The sequence below is a fragment of the Akebia trifoliata genome, chromosome 14 (genome assembly GCF_017979445.1).
Source record: "Akebia trifoliata isolate Shusen 1 chromosome 14, ASM1797944v1, whole genome shotgun sequence".
Classification (NCBI taxonomy): Eukaryota; Viridiplantae; Streptophyta; class Magnoliopsida; order Ranunculales; family Lardizabalaceae; genus Akebia; species Akebia trifoliata.
This window is the reverse complement of record NC_141388.1, coordinates 30367046-30384499: the sequence shown is the minus strand read 5'-3', so window position 1 is coordinate 30384499 and position 17454 is coordinate 30367046. Positions and strand designations below refer to the sequence as shown.

The 17454-nt window shown below is 34.1% G+C and overlaps 1 protein-coding gene across 1 annotated transcript; it reads right to left on the bottom strand.

The window, feature by feature from the left end:
* Positions 1–802: 802 nt before the first annotated feature.
* LOC147386728 (DNA (cytosine-5)-methyltransferase CMT3-like) lies at positions 803–15587 on the bottom strand. The gene is made up of 20 exons (XM_086423480.1): positions 13905–15587; positions 13660–13767; positions 8386–8493; positions 8172–8291; positions 7966–8065; positions 7608–7810; positions 7434–7499; positions 7109–7348; positions 6521–6579; positions 6384–6450; positions 5919–6248; positions 5783–5851; positions 5614–5700; positions 5432–5519; positions 3644–3765; positions 3431–3535; positions 3299–3342; positions 3141–3210; positions 2944–3047; positions 803–1202 (listed from the first exon to the last, which is right to left on the bottom strand). The coding sequence occupies exons 1-20, from the start codon at positions 14202–14204 to the stop codon at positions 1037–1039; spliced, it is 2556 nt and encodes an 851-aa protein (XP_086279606.1). The 5' UTR covers positions 14205–15587; the 3' UTR covers positions 803–1036.
* Positions 15588–17454: the final 1867 nt, after the last annotated feature.

Below are 17454 nucleotides of genomic sequence, written 5' to 3'. Positions count from 1 at the left end.
AGGACTTGTTTTGAAAAGAGGAATTTACTAAATGAACTATTTTGACAACAGGCCAAAGTAAAGGACTATATTGAAAGAAAAGTTAACACCGGGACTATTAAGTCATTTTCACTTTTTTTTTTTTAAGGTATTTAAGGGGTTAAGCAGACCCCCAACCATTTATATTAAAAGGAAAAGAAATTACATGATCTCCAATGGAGTCCTTAAAAATCACACAATAAAGGTGCCACGTAGGCACCTTTAACACGTTCTAACAAAATAGCTTGTTCTAACAAGCAAGCACCTCTATTGGCACCCGAACTTTTTCTTATTCTCAACTATCACTTGTTTCTTTATTTTTAATTGAGGTAATAAGTAGAAGTTGGGGACATAAGAACATCTGCAATGGACAAGTTAGAGGACTTGTTAGTGTCAAAGCTAACATTTAGCTTGCAAAATTGCTCCAACAGACAAGTTAGTAGACGTGTTAAGGGTGTCAGTTGCTAATGTGTTAATGTGTGTTAACTGTGGCTAGCCACATAAGCTTGCTAATGTGTTAGTTTTAAAAGTACATCGGAACCCCCTTATTTCTATGGTAATTTCTCATAATCTCATGACACAATAGAATGTTATCCGAGGTCCTCCATTTGATGAAGGCTGGTTGATTTGGGCTGAAGAGAAACACTTGTTTTACAACAAGAAATTGGTCTAAAATGCTCCAAGGACATAGGCATTTTTGTTTCATTTAGAACTCATAAAGTGGAGTAACAAATTTGAGAAGTAAACCACAAAGAACAAGTCTATAGACCCATAAACAACTATATATTAGTCATCCCAATTTGCCAATTATCATTTAACATGATAAGAAAAATGTGAGATACAGACAACGTCATTGGGATACTTGTTCCCCAACTCAACTTAAATGGTTGAAGGAAATAATGTATAAATCAGAAATCCAATGAGAAATTTAAAAATGTTGAATAAAAAAAAGGGGGTGGGAAATGTACCGCCAAGGGTAGAGAGGAATGGTAACCAATCTTCCTCAACAATTGGCATCCTAAGTGTCTATTGTAGTTGACGGAGAGCGTTCAAGACAGTTGGGGAACTTTGGAGGAAGTATAAGTAGTGGCTGGTCACCACAAGTTCCCTGGAATGCCAAACCCAATGCATATCCCAAAGCTCGAGCGACGGGGACTGCAACTGCATTCCCAACTTGAATGTACCTGAAAAAGGAACCAAACAATCTTCAACATCAATTGGTTAAAGAGCTTAAATAATGTTACTTAACATGTGGAACCTGAGTTGAGATACCATCTTTCTTTTCTTTTCTTCTTTGATGGGTGGGAGGTTTAGATTGTGAAACAGCGAAGTAGGAAAGAGAACAAAAAAATAGAAATCGCACATGAAAAAACATGGTTGGGCAGTGTGCCTACGTTCACAGATCAGAACAAGAATAATCATTATATTCTTTCCTAGGTTTTAGTCCTAGAGATCTCTATTTATAAAACCGGGTGTTGTTAAACGTTTATAACTCTCGAAAATGAAAATGTAGAAATTGATAATCATTGTGGATTGTGGAGTTAGAATTAATAACACAAGCGTACAATTTTCTAATTCAACTATATCAACAAAGTAATTGAAGGAAGTGTGCATGTATGCTTCTGTAAGTAAATGTGAAGATATGAGAGGCAGGGGCATTACTATAAATTCAGTTTAGTTATGTGAAGCAAAAATTGAGAGGGATTCCTCAATTTTTGCAACTATCAACAATTTTTTATTACTTTAGTGATCCAAACAATTCAAAAGGAAAATTTTGTAAGACAGAAATATCACTGGCAACGCCTTACATGGTTTCAAATCATCTCGGTATCGCCCAACAACGAGACAGATGGACAAGTCAATGTATTGGATGAGATTTAAAACCCACGTTCATTTTTCTCATTGTTGAATGAGACATCTCAAACGTATCAGAAAACTCGTCCGAGACGACTCGGTCTTGTTCACAGATGAGAACGAGTTTGAAAACCATGATGCCTTTACAATTTTTTATTACTTGAGAAAAATTTTGACCCTAGCAAAGATATGGATATTGGGATGGATGAGCAGAAAGACTAAGAACTACAAAAGCAAACATGTCTGGGAAAATATATAGTAAGCCCCAAAGGCGGTGAGATCATGGGCGGTGAAGACCAATATGATACAACAAGTTAAAAATACAAGCATGCAGAAGATTCAACAATGGTGTGTATTGTTGGATGCAAATCCACATTAGTTAATTTTCAAAATCACAAAAATTCCCTTGCATTAAATTATGTGGCAACACATTATAAAGCTAAAGTATCCATTACAAATTTCTAAAATAATCTCTTAAATGTATTATAAAGATAATTTTAACCTTATATATAAATGCTAATTTTTTTGTAATGCATGTGCAAACTCACATGCCACCTGCACTACTGCTATATAATAAACTAAACATGCTCGATTACACAACCTCTCTCAGATTTATTTTTTTAAGTTTAAGTAGATAGGGTTGAGTGTATATTTTCCTCCACTCTTGGGTGTGTCATCCCAGTTAAGCCCCATGACCCTCTTATATTCATTGTCCTCCCACTCTCCAACAGATTGGTGATTAACATGGTATCAGAGCACTGGGTACGTATAGGTCACAGGTTCGATTCTTTCCACCCTTATGGGTGAGGGGGAGTGTTGAATGTATATTACCCTTCACTCTCATGTTTGTCGTACCCCAGTTAAGCCCCATGACCCTCTTATATTCATAGCTCACCCTCTCCAACAGATCGATCTTTTAGAGTAGTTGGTAAAGTTCCACACTTCAACGACAATAACAAGTGTAAGATTTTTTTATTAAGATTGGAAGATAATAAATATTCTTCCTTTTCCATACTCCTGTTATATTTCGTGCAAATATCATAAACCATGAGTTCAAATACTGAAGATTACCTCTCTTTAATAGGTCCACAAAGCTTGTAGTAGTCAGGAAATCCTTGTATCCTTGCATTTTCACGGATGGAAAGAACTCTATCTTGTTCTGGATGTATGATTGACTGCCAAGAAATGTAAAATTAAAATCTAACATTATACATAGACTAAGATGAATATATGCTAAAATTTATTTAAACTAATATGAGAAGAAAAACCTGATTGTGGGGCTCCGCCCTGGTCACAACAGTCGGGACAATTTCATCCCACCACATGCGACCGAATGGCCTAAAGCATTTAAGTCAGAGAGAAAGACTTAGTAAAGTAAATGAAAATGATTAACGAAGTTGTGCTTGCTGAAAGAAACAATTCTTACTTTGTTGAAGTTCCTCTCACAAAACTCATTGCATAATCCGGTACCTACACAACAAATAGGACATCTCCTATTTAGGGGGGAAAAAAAGAGAGACGAATACAAAACAACAAAATCATTGAAAACAACTGTTACCAAAGGCTTTCCAGAAGGTAGAAGCACTCTTTCGACTGATTCATCCCATTCAACCTTGTTATCTTGACCAACCAAGACACCAGGTAGATCTCTAAAGTTTGCACCCTAGATCAAGCAAATCAAGAAGCCAATAAAAAGGAGTCCTAAAGCTTACAACAAATAAGTGAGAGCTACTTGTGTGACGTTTTGATGAAAATGAACAATAAATGGAACCTTTTTCTTAGGAATTTGACACACTCGTTGATAATCATCCTCATTCAATTGTAAAGGGCGATGATCATACAGCATGGGCTTCTGAGATGCCATGGGCTCAGTTACAATGGAACCCACCAATTCTAAACAATGAACAAAAGCCTATAATCAGAAGAGAGAACTTAACACCCAAATCAATTAACTAAAAGGACTTTCCATGATCTGCATGTATATTGATATTTGATTCAAGTCAATGTTTTCATACGTTGAGGCATGAAGCAAGGTGCTTGGCTGGCCAATGCCTCGACGTATAAAGCGTAAGCCTGGCACGCATGATATTTTTAAATAATCTAATTCTAAGGTATAGCTACAACATAAAATAGATATTTTTTTAATGAATTGAAAAGTTAGCATACTGTATATTCCCTAACTTCAAATTTGCAATCGGTTACTTAGTTTTCATTCTTTATATTTTTTTTAAAAAAAATCATCTTTGAATAATTGAAAGTTTCTAATGTAAACAACTATTTTTTCTGTTTGTTTCAAAAATATAACTAATTTTTTTTTTTCAATAACTTCCCCTATATGATACAAAATACTACCATATTATTTTTAAATAAAATCAACCCGGTGATTCTTTTGTATATATAGTTATTCTACATTCAAATTTAATTCTATGTATTCCAATTGTTGCATGTTAAAAGCAACAAAGAATGGAAGTAAAGCAGAAATTTATAAAATCTTCCTTAATTAGTAAAACAAAGAAGTAAAGAAGAAAGAATAGAAAAATAATAAGAGATGAGAAACATATTATTTTAAAAGGGGTAAAAAAATTGAAAAAAATTAATGTAAGGCGTAAGCCTTGAGCCTCAATGGATTTTTAATGGGGTAATTATAAAAGCATCCCATGAATTAAGAAGGGCAATCCACACCAAAGCCGAATTGTTTTGTCCTATATGGATTAAAAGTTTCAGAATTAGCTGATTTTTGGTGAGGATGATCTCCATGATGAGAAGATCATCCTCACCAAAAATCAGCCCATTCCAAAACTTCTAACCCCATCAAAACAAGTTCTAGTACCGTAAATCGTCCATTTTTTTTTTGTAAACCAGTTTGACGGGGTTAGAAGTTTCAGAATGGGCTGATTTTTTGTGAGGATGATCTCCTCATCATACAGATCATCCTCACCAAAAATCAGCTCATTCCGAAACTTTTAAGCAATATAAGACAAAACAGTTTGGCTATGGTCTGGGTTGCCCTTATTAACTCATGGGGTGCTTTTATAATTACCTTTTTTAATGAGCCTCATCCCAAGGCATGCCTCAAGGCATAATTCTCGTGCTTCTGAAAACATTGATTCAAGTGGTATGAATATAAGATCCTACAATGATGGAAACATGAATATAGTTTTCATGTCTTGTCTCCCTCACGAACAAAACTAAGATGACTTGAACAAGTTATTTCAATATCTTGGATGATTTTGGGCCTTTCAGATCTATGACCCAGAAAGCACAAGAAATGTGTGTATCTCGGTTGTGGCAGCCCATCTTGTTCATGAAAAATACTAAGATGACTCGCAGATGATTTTAAAGCCATGGATAGAGACAAGTATGCAATTTTGTTTTTAGCCGGATAAAGAATGGAAGATAATGATTTTTGTGCACATACTGATTCTAAATACTACTTGATAACAAGATAACAATGAATAAACTAAATTCGGATAAATTAATGGAGAACCTAAGGCCTAAGACCTTAAAGCGCCCCTTGCACTCTTAACCATTTTGATCTCAGGAAGAAAAATGAGCTCACCATGCTTTCTCAATCTTATATGCTTTTGGAATTCTGTCTGAGGAGCTCTTCCATATGGCATTTCATCTCGAACTTCATAAGTCTCGACCTGAACGTAACAAAATGGAGAATATGTTCTTTAATGTGGTTGCTAATTTTTATCAAACCATTGTGCATTGTCATACAAAGATCAATTTACATACCGGAGGAAGGTCTGAAATCGCATCTCCAAGGAGTAGAGCCTTTTCTAGTTTACAATGATGATCTTCATCATAAGCAACAGTATTTTTCTGTTTTATGAGGAAAAGTTCTTAATTTTAAAGCAATTTATGGATAATGAATCAAAGTGCAAAAACAAAACAACACTCATACCTCAAATTCAGTTGGGATAACTCCACGAACAACCACTTCATGAGTTGGTAGAGGATATTGAGGCAATTTCTGCAAAATGAAAATAATCCATGTAGAAAGAGTACACATGATTCACTAAAGCTTTATGTGGATTTACCTCAGTAGGAAAAGCACCCCACAGGAAGACACGCATACGAAATTGAGGAAGACCATAGCACCCAGCTGCCATCATGCCCAATCTTGCTTGATAGTTCATAGAAACGAGACGGCTCAAAGCATATCGACCAAGAAAACCGCCAGCAAACTTCAAAATATCAACAACATTCTCCATCAAAACATATTTTGGCTTCAAGTAGTCGACAATATCCATAAAAACGAGAAGTTGGTGATTCTTTGGATCCTCCAAAGGTGCATCTTTATTCCTAAAACGATTGAAGCCACTAACTCCTTGACAAGGAGGACCACCACACACAACATCTACATCACCCTACATATCAAAAAAAGATAAGATAAATAAGAATTGATATGCAATATTACAAAGATATATTAACAAATACCATAGCCTAGAAGATAGACTACTTAGTATATATATGTATGTATGTCAATAGACACGAAAACTTACAGGTAGAGGTAAGATGTTCAATTGGTATCCCTTGGTAACAAAGTCTTGTATTCTTTCTTGGCATTTACTGGTAAATTAAAAATAGGAGTAAGTCAAGCACATTAAACAAGAGGAATAGGGGTTCCTAAAGAGCGTACCTGAGGCCTTCAATAGGCTCCCAAGTGTCATCACTAGGACCATAGCCCTTCCAGCGCACCTAAACCAAAATCAAATATAGCAACATAAAAAATTAATAAATAAAAGGAACAAAAGATGACGAGTTTGATTATCCCAACAAGAATTGACTACTTCAAAAATCAAAATGCAGAGCCAATTTAACAACTAGATTAACAAAAATTCGGGACAATGTTTGTTAATGATTGCCTCAACTGGCCATTTAACTTTACCAAATGAGGAAGATTTTTCAAAGCAAGGTATAAAGGAGATGGTTCCAAATGTGTACACATTAATGAATATAAAAATTAATTTTTTACAAGACAATGATGCATATGAAAGCAATAAATTTACTCCATTCACCAATTTAAATTTTTTTCTATGAAATTTATATTACTTTTACCTAAAAAAATATGCAATAACTTAAGCAACACCTGCATCACACATTCATTGCTCCTAGTGGTTACTAAAGTAAAATATTATTAAGAAAAGATTAGCTAGATGTAATGTGTATGTGTGCAAGTATGTTGTTGTGGCATTGTTGTGGTGGTTATGTTTTGGTAAACTAATACCTTAAAATGCAATCCACGTTTTTTATTTTCATTCGGATCCCCATAGCAAACTCCAACCAATTTTCCCACTTCAAATTCTTCAGGGGGAACCTTGTCACTGTCAGCTTCATCATCTTCGTCTCCAGCTGGCATTGAGCTTTGTGTTTGCGAATTTCGAGTCCCTAACAATGAGAAATCTTTGCAAAGCTTCTCCCACTCCCTTAGCAAAGTTAAAAAATCCTCGGCAGTCTCATTTCTAACCTGATAAAAATATGGAACTTAGAATCCTTATTTGAAATGTCCATGTACATGCATATATGGAAAATAAAGGAATTTGCAACTATACCTCAGTTTCAGGATGGTTTAACTTGAGACTTTCACAAGCATATTTATTTAGATCAACTGCCCACCTCTATACAATCAATACAAAGAATCAATTTGTGCAAGCAAAGAAAATCCATAAATGGATCTACAATGTACAAAAGTGTAAATGTGAATAATGGCAAAGCAATTGACTTACAGTGACAAGGTTTACACCAGATATTGCTGCACCAAGGCATAGACCAGTAGACATAGCACCACAACCAGAATAAAGATCCAATAATGTTATCTCAGAATCACTAGACCTATCAGCTAGGGAAGATTCCTTGGGAACCAATTCAACTTCACAACTTGCCTCACTTGAAATTGTTGAAGATGATTCTGGACACTCTCTTGCATGTTCTAATAGATATAAAATCCATTAGTAAAGAAGATAAAAATATGACATTTACATACCTTCCTACTTCAAACAAAAAAAAAATGTAAAATAAAAATTTCAAGAAGAAAATATAGGTAAAATACAGACAATGTCAACCCTTTGAAAAACAAAAAAATACCTATGGGAAGGTTTGCAAATGTTGAATAGGCCAAGGAGAATGACATATCATAGTAAAAGTCACAAGTTGGAATTGTTGCCTTCTTTGCTGCCAAATTTATCTGAGTACAAATTCACTTATTATGTACTCTCAAAATAAATAAGTAAGAATGGATATGAAGTGAAATATAAGGAATGTGATAAGCAAGAAGAGTGAAGGAATGGTACATTTGGTGCTACTCGAACAATTTTGATCTTAGAAATTATACAGTCCAATGGGTTGTCATCCCTTAAATCCGAATAGAAAACACGATTTTCGTCGATAAGATTTGCATGGTCTTTAATGACCTTAAGTACCCAAACATCACAAACAATTAGAACTTACACAAGATTATCAGGTAAAAAGAAAGTGATATGATGCTGATAATAAATTTATTCTTACAGTGTCTTCAGCTTTAAAAAACCATTGTGCTGTAAAGTATGGCTTTTTATCACTGGTTTCAAATAACTCTACAATCCTCCCAATGTAATCAGGGCCTCCATCTTCACCCTGAAAGCAAAAACAAACAGAAATGCACCAATAAGTAAAATCTGGATAGAGAAAAAAATAGTGGATTAAGAAAGCATAGATGTGGTATATTCTTATACGAATTAAGCTACAAGTGCCATGGTTTTAAGGTTCTTCTATGTTTCTGCTGTGATTTTCAGGTTCCTTGCTAACCATCGCAGGGATGGTTGAGTGGTAGACTTGGGTATCATTAGGTTTGCTCCCTAGTTGGTCTCAAGTTCGAATCCCACCAACTATATTCCTGTGGTGGCCACGCACTGGCTTGGGCCAAGCAGGCACCAGCCATAGCCTGGGTGCGGGCGCAGGGACTAGTCAAGATGCGCGCAAGCTGGCCCGGATACCCTTCGTTATCAAAAATAAAATAAAAATTTCAGGTTCCTTGCTTGTCCCCTTTTAGTGGGCTGGACTGTACGGGTGGCAATCTCAGCACAACCCGTGAACATGACACAAGTTAGTGGGTTTGGGTCAAGCCTAATTGGAATTGGGTCATAATAGTGTCAACCCGTCTAACACGATTATTAAATGGGTTGGGTTTGGGTTATGGGTGTCAACCCCTAACCCATTTAGACACGTTCAGTTATTCTGTCATTAACGTGTAATTTTAAATATATCAATAGTTATTTAAGAACTTTTTAAATTACTTATTTCTTTTCTAAAATTCCCTAGAACTTTTTCATAATACTTTTTTTTTATCAAATTCTATAAAAAATAAATGGTGTTTTAAGATTTTTTTAATTAATAAATGGTTAAGCTTTAGTTTGGGAAATAAAACACACTTTCTTAATAAGTTATTTATTTATATTCATATACTTTTACTCCATTTTTTCATTAAAATCCAAAGATATGTAGTGTTTGATTCCCAATATTGGTTAGTAAGATTTAAGATCTTACCAAGTATGGCTATTATGTCTCATGTGATAATGAAATACACTTTGCTTAGCAAATAATTATAGTAATAATAAAAATAATAATTTTTTTTTTTGGAAGGTATAATAATAATAATATTGAAGAACACTTTCCTTACTAAGTTTGTGAGGAAATTTTCTAACCACATCACCTTATGGCATCCAAAAAATATGACTAATGCCACATGGTTGCAAAGGACAAAATTCTACAAACTTTGAATTTTTTTTTTCAAAAGAAGGTTATTTTTCACCATTGAACTTAATTTACTATTGTGTGATCTTATTTTTTAGTAATGATATTTTATTTTTGGTGGTGGAAATGGAAACTTATGCTTTCCAATAAAGATTAGAATTTTATTAAATAGGTTATATATGGGTTGGGTCAAGTATACCTATTTATAAATGGGTTGGGTTTGGTAAATTTTCATAATACCCTTACCTCAACACAACACAAACATGAACACGGCCCATTGCCACCCCTAGGCTAGAGGCACACAATTTTAGTTTTTACACACGGGGGGAGGGGTCCTAAATTTTAGACATGTTCTATGCGAGGATTTAGTTAGAGAGTTGTAATCGGCAACCCCCCCCCCCCCAATCTTTTAATTATTACACTCCAATTTCTTTAATTATTTATCACACCCAAATTAAAGATTAAAACACACTCTTAAAACATTACAAAGGTTTGGTTGAAATTACAATCTCAACATTACAAAATATTATAACAACTAGCTCAAACAATTTTAGTAGTTATTTACAATTATGATTAGTCTCATATAAAATCCTAAACCCAAAAGATAGAAATCTAACAAGAAAGAGCGAGTCTATTGACACCCAAACTTTTACTTATTCTCAACCATTGATTTATTTACTTCATTTTTAATTGAGCTGTAATAATTGCATACACCCCAATTTTCTTCATTTGTGCCATGTGTGATCACATATGCCACCTCAGCTAACACAATCATGTATGCCATCATGGCGTATGCGATTATGTCACTATGCCATTATTTACAAGATCCCATAGTACTACAATATGTGATGGTTTATGCAATATGCCATGGCATATTTTTCCCAACAGTCAAAATCTGTTAAAATATAGATACTTCATTATCACCCTCTCTCAATCCCATAACATTTTAGTTCCCTTGTAACAATCTATCTACATCTTTTACTCAAATCATTTGCATCAAGCTCAAATTGCAAGAATCAAGATTCAATACGAAGGATTTTGTAGTATTCAAAAAACAATAAATCATCATCCCAAAAGCAATATTTCATTATTTTTTCCCAAATTTTTTGAGTCTATGCATTCTTACAAACTTGTTAATCCTACAAATATAATTAATAATAATAAAATTACAAATACAAAGAATACGTAAAAAATATTCTACACTTATTGTAACCAAAAATAAATAAACAACTAATTATTATTGTGTGATATGCGACCGCATATGCTATTGTGTGATCACATGTGCATAGCATATGCTAATCACACTTCACCACGTATGGTATTTGAAAACATTGTTAACAACTCTCCAAGCATTTACTTCTTTCTAAAAGGCTCATATTCATTCTCTAAATCTCGTATTTACACTGTAAATCTCTCCAACACCCTTTCCATCTTCTCCTCGGAATCACCAACTTTGACAACATATTGAAAAGTCACAATTTAATCATAACTTTTTCCTTTACCGATCAAATCATGATTTCTTCTAGCTTTTGTGGGAAATTGGAAACCGAGTGCCCACCAAACATTCTTTTGCCTCTAGAAAATGCTTTTAACATGTGGAAAGTTAAAGACCGTCTCTAAAACACTGCTTTTAACTTTTCCCTAAAAACAACTTTCTAAATCAAAACATCCAAAAAGAGCAAATTACCAAAACAATGAAGTAAAATTGAAAATTTACACACACACACACACACACACACAAAAAATTGTTCGCATGAATTTTAAACACAATAAATTACCCTTTTTGAAATTAAAATGTTTTCTTTTTTTAATTGCAATCAATTAAATTTAGGGTGAAAGGTGCAAAGGCCTCTTGGTGCCTGAGAGCAAAGCGAGAAGCACACCTAAGTAAAACAGAGCACAATAAAATTATTAAATTAAAGAATGAAATATGGATTCTAGATATATCATAATTATAATAGGGGGCGGTTCATGGGACGTCTTAGAAAACTATGCATGCCAACCGCTGGATCTAGCATCATTAAAGGCTAGATCTTGTTTTAGGGAGAGAAAATGCAGGCCAGCTGGATCCCATCATTGGCTTTAAAAATTTTGAGGTATTTTCAAATACCTCCCCCCATTTATTTTATTAAAATTAATCATTCACAAACTCTTTGTCTTCTCTCTCAAGTCTCAAGAGTCTCTTCTCTCAATAGAAATCACAGATTCAAAAACCCTTTGTATTTACGTCAACAAAATGTGTGCAAAGGATTAAAAATGGACTTAGGAAAGGGTTTGCTTCCTCTGGTCTCATGATAATGTTTTTTATTTTTATTTTTATGATCCACCGGATAATGTTCAAAACCAATTGATCCAATTTGAACTGCTCCTTACAACTGCAACCTTTGTCGTTGCAATCTTTGGGGTGGTGGCAGGGGTCTTTGGGATGAACTATCCAATAACAATATTTAATGAGCCAAGTGCATTCAAGTGGGTTCTTATGATCACAGGAATATGTGGCACCATTATATTTTATTTGTTTTTTGTGGTTCTTCAAGTACAGGAGGCTCATGCCATTTTTGTGATTCCCTTTGTAGATATATTCGTCCTTGTTTCCTTTTTTTTATATAATTGTGAATTTGCAAAATGGAAGAGAAGGAAAAACTATCATTCAAAACCATTTTTTTGTACTTATTCAGATACTTTTGGGTATATAAGTACTAGTTATTTTTCATGGATATGTAAGCAATTTGCTTCTTAATTAACACAAATGCTTGTTCTTTTATGATGCTAAAATATCATTCAACAAAATAGTTCAATTTCTATCTTTTAATAATGCTCTTGTGTCAATATAAATACTGCTAGCTGGTACTACAAAGCCATATCCCAAATATTTGGGAGCTCTTGAGCTAGAAGGGTTTTTGAATCTGTGACTTCTATTGAGAGAAGAGACTCTTGAGACTTGAGAGAGAAGACAAAGAGTCTGTGAATGATTTTGAGAGAGAAGAGAGAGGGTTTTAATTTTAATAAAAAGAAATGGAGGGAGGTATTTGAAAATACCTCAAAATTTTGAAAGTCAACAATGGGATCTAGCTGGCCCGCATTTTCTCTCCCTAAAACAAGATCTAGCCATTAAATGGTGCCAGATCCAGCGGCTGGCATGCATAGTTTTCTAAGACGTCCCATGAACCGCCCCCATTATAATATGTATAAATATGAGTTTTATAAACAAGTTAAGGTATTCAAAACTTCAAGAAGAACGCTCAACAATAATTGAAAAATTAGAGAAGAAGAAGAAGACCAAGGAAAGAAAAAATAGTAGAAGTTGGCCAGCAACATGTATTGTTGCTGCTATGACACAACAAATAGGGTCAAGGTTTAAAACGTCGTATCGGGGGAATGTTTCTATCAAGGAAAAAAAATCAATATTGAATCAATCAATACATTCTCAAAACATTCAATGGTTGGTGTTTTATTTTTAAAAATGCATTTTTTTCAGTTTTTAATTAGGTGTGCACGCTTAGTGTGCCTTGACTGAGGCACAGTCAAAGCATGCACCTCACTTACATTGCCTCACCTCACATGTATTAAGGCACCTTAAATGCACCCTGCCTTGAGGCGCACCAAGGCGCTTGCCTTGACTACCAAGATTTTAGTAAAATAGTTTTAAAAAAGGCAAATTTACCAAAATAAGCACGACATATCAATTATTTACTAAAACAATAAACTATACATCTTATGTCCAAAAATAGTAATTTATATATGTTTGCTACTGAAAATACCTTTTTCGTCGAAAGGATCCTTCTGACATGCGATCAAAATGTATTTTATATAGTGTCAAAAAGATCATTTTGACATAAGATCAAAATGTTTTTTATACAGAGCCAAAAGGATCCTTCTAACAAAAAGGGTATTTTCGTTAGCAAAATATAACAATTACTGTTTTTACCATTTTGGTAACTCACCCCCCAAAAAATGCATTTTGGGGGAAAAAAGTAAAGCAAAAAAGTTTTTAAAATTTTTTTCTCAAAAAAACCGAGATCAAAATTCTGAGAAGAGATATAAAATCACCTTAACATAAGCATCATCATAGAGATTGAAAATGCAACCATCCACCTCTGCTTGCATATAATGACACCGTGCGCGTAAAACCTCTTCATCATCAGCCTTCCGATTCTTCTGAAAAGAAAAACAGATTTCATGCAAATAAAACAGAATCTCATTAGATCGAGAACAGAACCCCCCCCCCCTCTCTCTTCCCACAAAGAAGCTCAAATAGCTTAGCTAGAGATACAATTAGGGTTTGAGATTCAAACCTTCTTACTCTCGTATCTCTCTGGCCACCGTTGTCGAGCTTCAGTAGCTAAAACCGGTTCTCCAGCTAACCTACAATCTGAGTGAGCTACCAATTTCTTTGATTTCTTCGCTTTCGATGAAGAACTCAATTCATCCTTCTTTGTCTTCGGATTTTTTATCGATTTATCTTTGTTTGATGAGTCAGAAACGATCGGACTTTCTACCGAACCGTTCTCGGTGATTCTGGTTTTCTTCACCGGAGAAGAAGGATCCACAGTCTCCTTTGACGGCCGGACATGACGTTTTTTCGTCGTAGGCATGCCGGCGGCGATGAGAGAGAGAGAGAATGAGAATGAGAGACTACTTCTGCCTTCAGAGTTTTTAACTGTATTAGAATTTAGAAATCTAACAGAGAGTAGAGTTTTACCTCCAGAGAATATTTTCAGAATCACACACACAGAGAGGGAGAGAAAGAGGCGGGAATGGAAATTTGAACTAAGCGTTTGCGCGGGAACCAAATTTCGTGGGTTTTTTTCAATTGAAAATTTTAAATATTGGGTGATTTAGATATATAGCCCTCCATATATTTTTGGTGAATATTTGAAATGCCCTCTTTGTGTTTGCAGACTGTTGAAATAACCCTAGACCTCAATATACTTTTTGGAGGATTAATATAAAATGACCTAATTATCCTTGTCTTGAAACTCCAATATAAGTGTGTTGGGAGCTGTAGGAACCGTTAGGGCTTAAATGGGTCGAATTTTATCTGATATCTTAGTGGGTCTGAAAATCAATTTTAGCAGGTCTGGGTCGTTGGAGTCATGATTTTAAAACTCATTTTGACGTCTAGTCTCGTCCATGAACGAGATTGAGTCGTCTCTTCTCATCCATGGTTTGAGATGACTTGTCCATCCGTCTCATTGGTGGACGATATCGAGACAAATAGTCTCGGATGAGATTTAAAATCATAGTTGGAGTAGATCCAAATAAAAAAAATATTGGTCAAACATGATTTAAGATGTTTTGTCCCGACTTGGATTCATCTCAGATACAAATCCCTTCCATAAATCTGACCTGGATACAAATGTTATATTGATTATTTAATTTTGGGATCGACTAGTTGCAGACCACCAGTTGTTGGTTGCACTCTAAAATTTAAAAAATACTTTTTAAAAAACCTAGATTTCAACTACTAGTTGCACTTCATTTATGATAATATTATGATTTAGGGGCTTATTCATCTTCCCATGGCTTATTCTATGTTCATGCTCTGTTTTTCTTGTGATTTATTTTGCTCATATTTTATTTGACATCAATTGAAGTTATTGATTTTCCAATCCTTATTTAGGTTTTATTTAGAAATTAATAAAAGACTACTTGAATCTTACCTCTTGGAATTCTATGATCACTAATCAACCCAAAGTGTCGACATGGATTCCAATGAGTTTCTTAAGCCTCAAAATAGCTTTAAAATAGTAATCAATCCGAATATATGATGATTACAAGGGATTTGTGATGTTTGCAAATAAATTAAACTATACAAAAATGATTGAACCATCAATAATTATGTGGGCATGGTTGGAGGAGAATAAAAGGAGCGTAATATTTTTCTATTATTTTTAGAGTGTAATCAACCAAATGAAGTGCAAAGGGGGAATTTTAAGTACATGGAGTGCAATTGGTAAGGGGTAGTGTGCAACTAGTTGCTCCACTATTTACCTAGCAGTGCATAGAAAATCGTTGATTTTCTAACTTGTACCTCAAGAAAATAAATCTATTGTTATATGTGCACTACCAGGTCAACTTAATTGGAACCAGTGTCCAACGCAAGAAGTGTAGCATGACTCTTTTTTTTTTCTGGGTTTGCCGAATCACATTTACAACATCTCTGAAACTTGAACCCTTCATATTCTCTATTTACCTCTAAAACTCAAACCCTTCATATTGTCTATAGTAATGTATGTGCATCTCTCAAAGATTCAAACACTTATATTCTCTCTTGAAGACGAGCGTTTTTCAACTCGTTCATCTTTCAATTAGAGTTTTACAAACTTGATCTCTCCTCTCTCGATTGGAGTTTAACAAATCCACCTCCAGTGCTTTTGCTTGTGTAGGTGAGATCAAATCTCTTTTAGATTTTGTGGCGTGTTTACAACTTTCAATACTTCTAAGATCTAATTTCTAAAATTTGTTCTTGTTCTCTCTCTCTCTCTCTCTTTTACCCCTAATCTAGGAAGGTTCCCCTATCTATTGTAACCAAAATTTTGAATCCTAAATCAAGGTTTTGAATCTCTGAGGAAAGTTCCCCTATCTATTTAATCTATGGACGTGTAACCAAAATTTTGAATCCTAAATCAAGGTTTGAATCTCTGAGCACGAAGTATAAACATGGTTTTAAAACTCGTCCAAGACCAAGACATATCACCCAAGTTAACTTGGTATTTTGGCAAGATGAGACAAACACACAAACCCATTTGAGACAGTCGCTTATCGTGAGATAAACGAGGCGTCTCGGACGAGATTTTGTAAAATATGGTCTAACACAAACAAGACAACCAAACAATAACTTATCGCAAGATAAATCAAAAAACATGTTTTCAAGCTTGAAATCTATGCTCTCACGCCTAAATCGATTTTTCTTCATCTCCCTTTTTTGACTTCATTTTTTAATAGGAATCATTTTTGAATTTTTTCAGACTTTTTAAATAGTTAAAAATCACTATCTCAATGTCGAACAAGACAACTCGAACTAGACGAGATGTATTGTCCGAGTTAACTCAATATTTTGGCTGGACAAGACGAGATGTGAAATCGAGTTTTAAAACCATGAGTATAAATGGTGTTGACATAGAGAAAGGTGAGGGGTTTAAAAAAAAATATATATCCTATTTTTTGGGAAATATAGTTAAATTTAATTATATTAAAAAAAAGGTAATATTAGAAGATTATGATTATTTTTTTCATATATATAAAGATATATTTTCAATCTCAAGGATTTGAAATTAGATTCTTGAAGAATCTAATGCCATAGAGATATACAAAGATATATTTTATAGTTGCAAATCCCACACAAATCTTTTCCCAAAATTTTGAATGAGTAAGGTCTAGCCTTACTAACTTGATCCGACTCAAAACAAGCAATTTGAATCGAGTCAAGTTGAATTCGATTTTAATAAATAAAATAAATTTACACATGATCTTACACGATAAAATCCGAGTTGGATGAGGTTCTATATTTTAAAAAATATACACATATCTGAGCCGGATCCGACCCATTTTAAGCTCTGGGGACCATCCAGATTTGATCTTTAATTGAGTCTATATAACGGGTCTTATTTTAAGAGGGAAAGGTAGAAATCGCTCTCAAATAAGATTGTCAATGGATATTAATCGAATATAGAAATATCTAAATTAAAATATACATGTAATATTCAAATTCAAATGTGATTAACTTATTAGATATCACAAAATCTAATTTGTCTGATAAATAATTTGATTTGAACTCTATAAGAAATTCAAACTTGTAAATGGGTCGATAGAATTCTTTAATAAAAAAAATTTAGGTCAAGG

Bases quoted from the DNA above. Each gene is read 5' to 3' on its own strand.
- LOC147386728 (XM_086423480.1), bottom strand. From the start codon at position 14,204: ATGCCTACGACGAAAAAACGTCATGTCCGGCCGTCAAAGGAGACTGTG. The intron at 6,580-7,108 runs GTATTAGTTTAC...ATTTTGGTTTAG, and splicing joins AACGTGGATTGCATTTTAAG to GTGCGCTGGAAGGGCTATGG. The intron at 5,520-5,613 runs GTATGTAAATTG...TGTTACGTTCAG, and splicing joins CGATTTCAGACCTTCCTCCG to GTCGAGACTTATGAAGTTCG.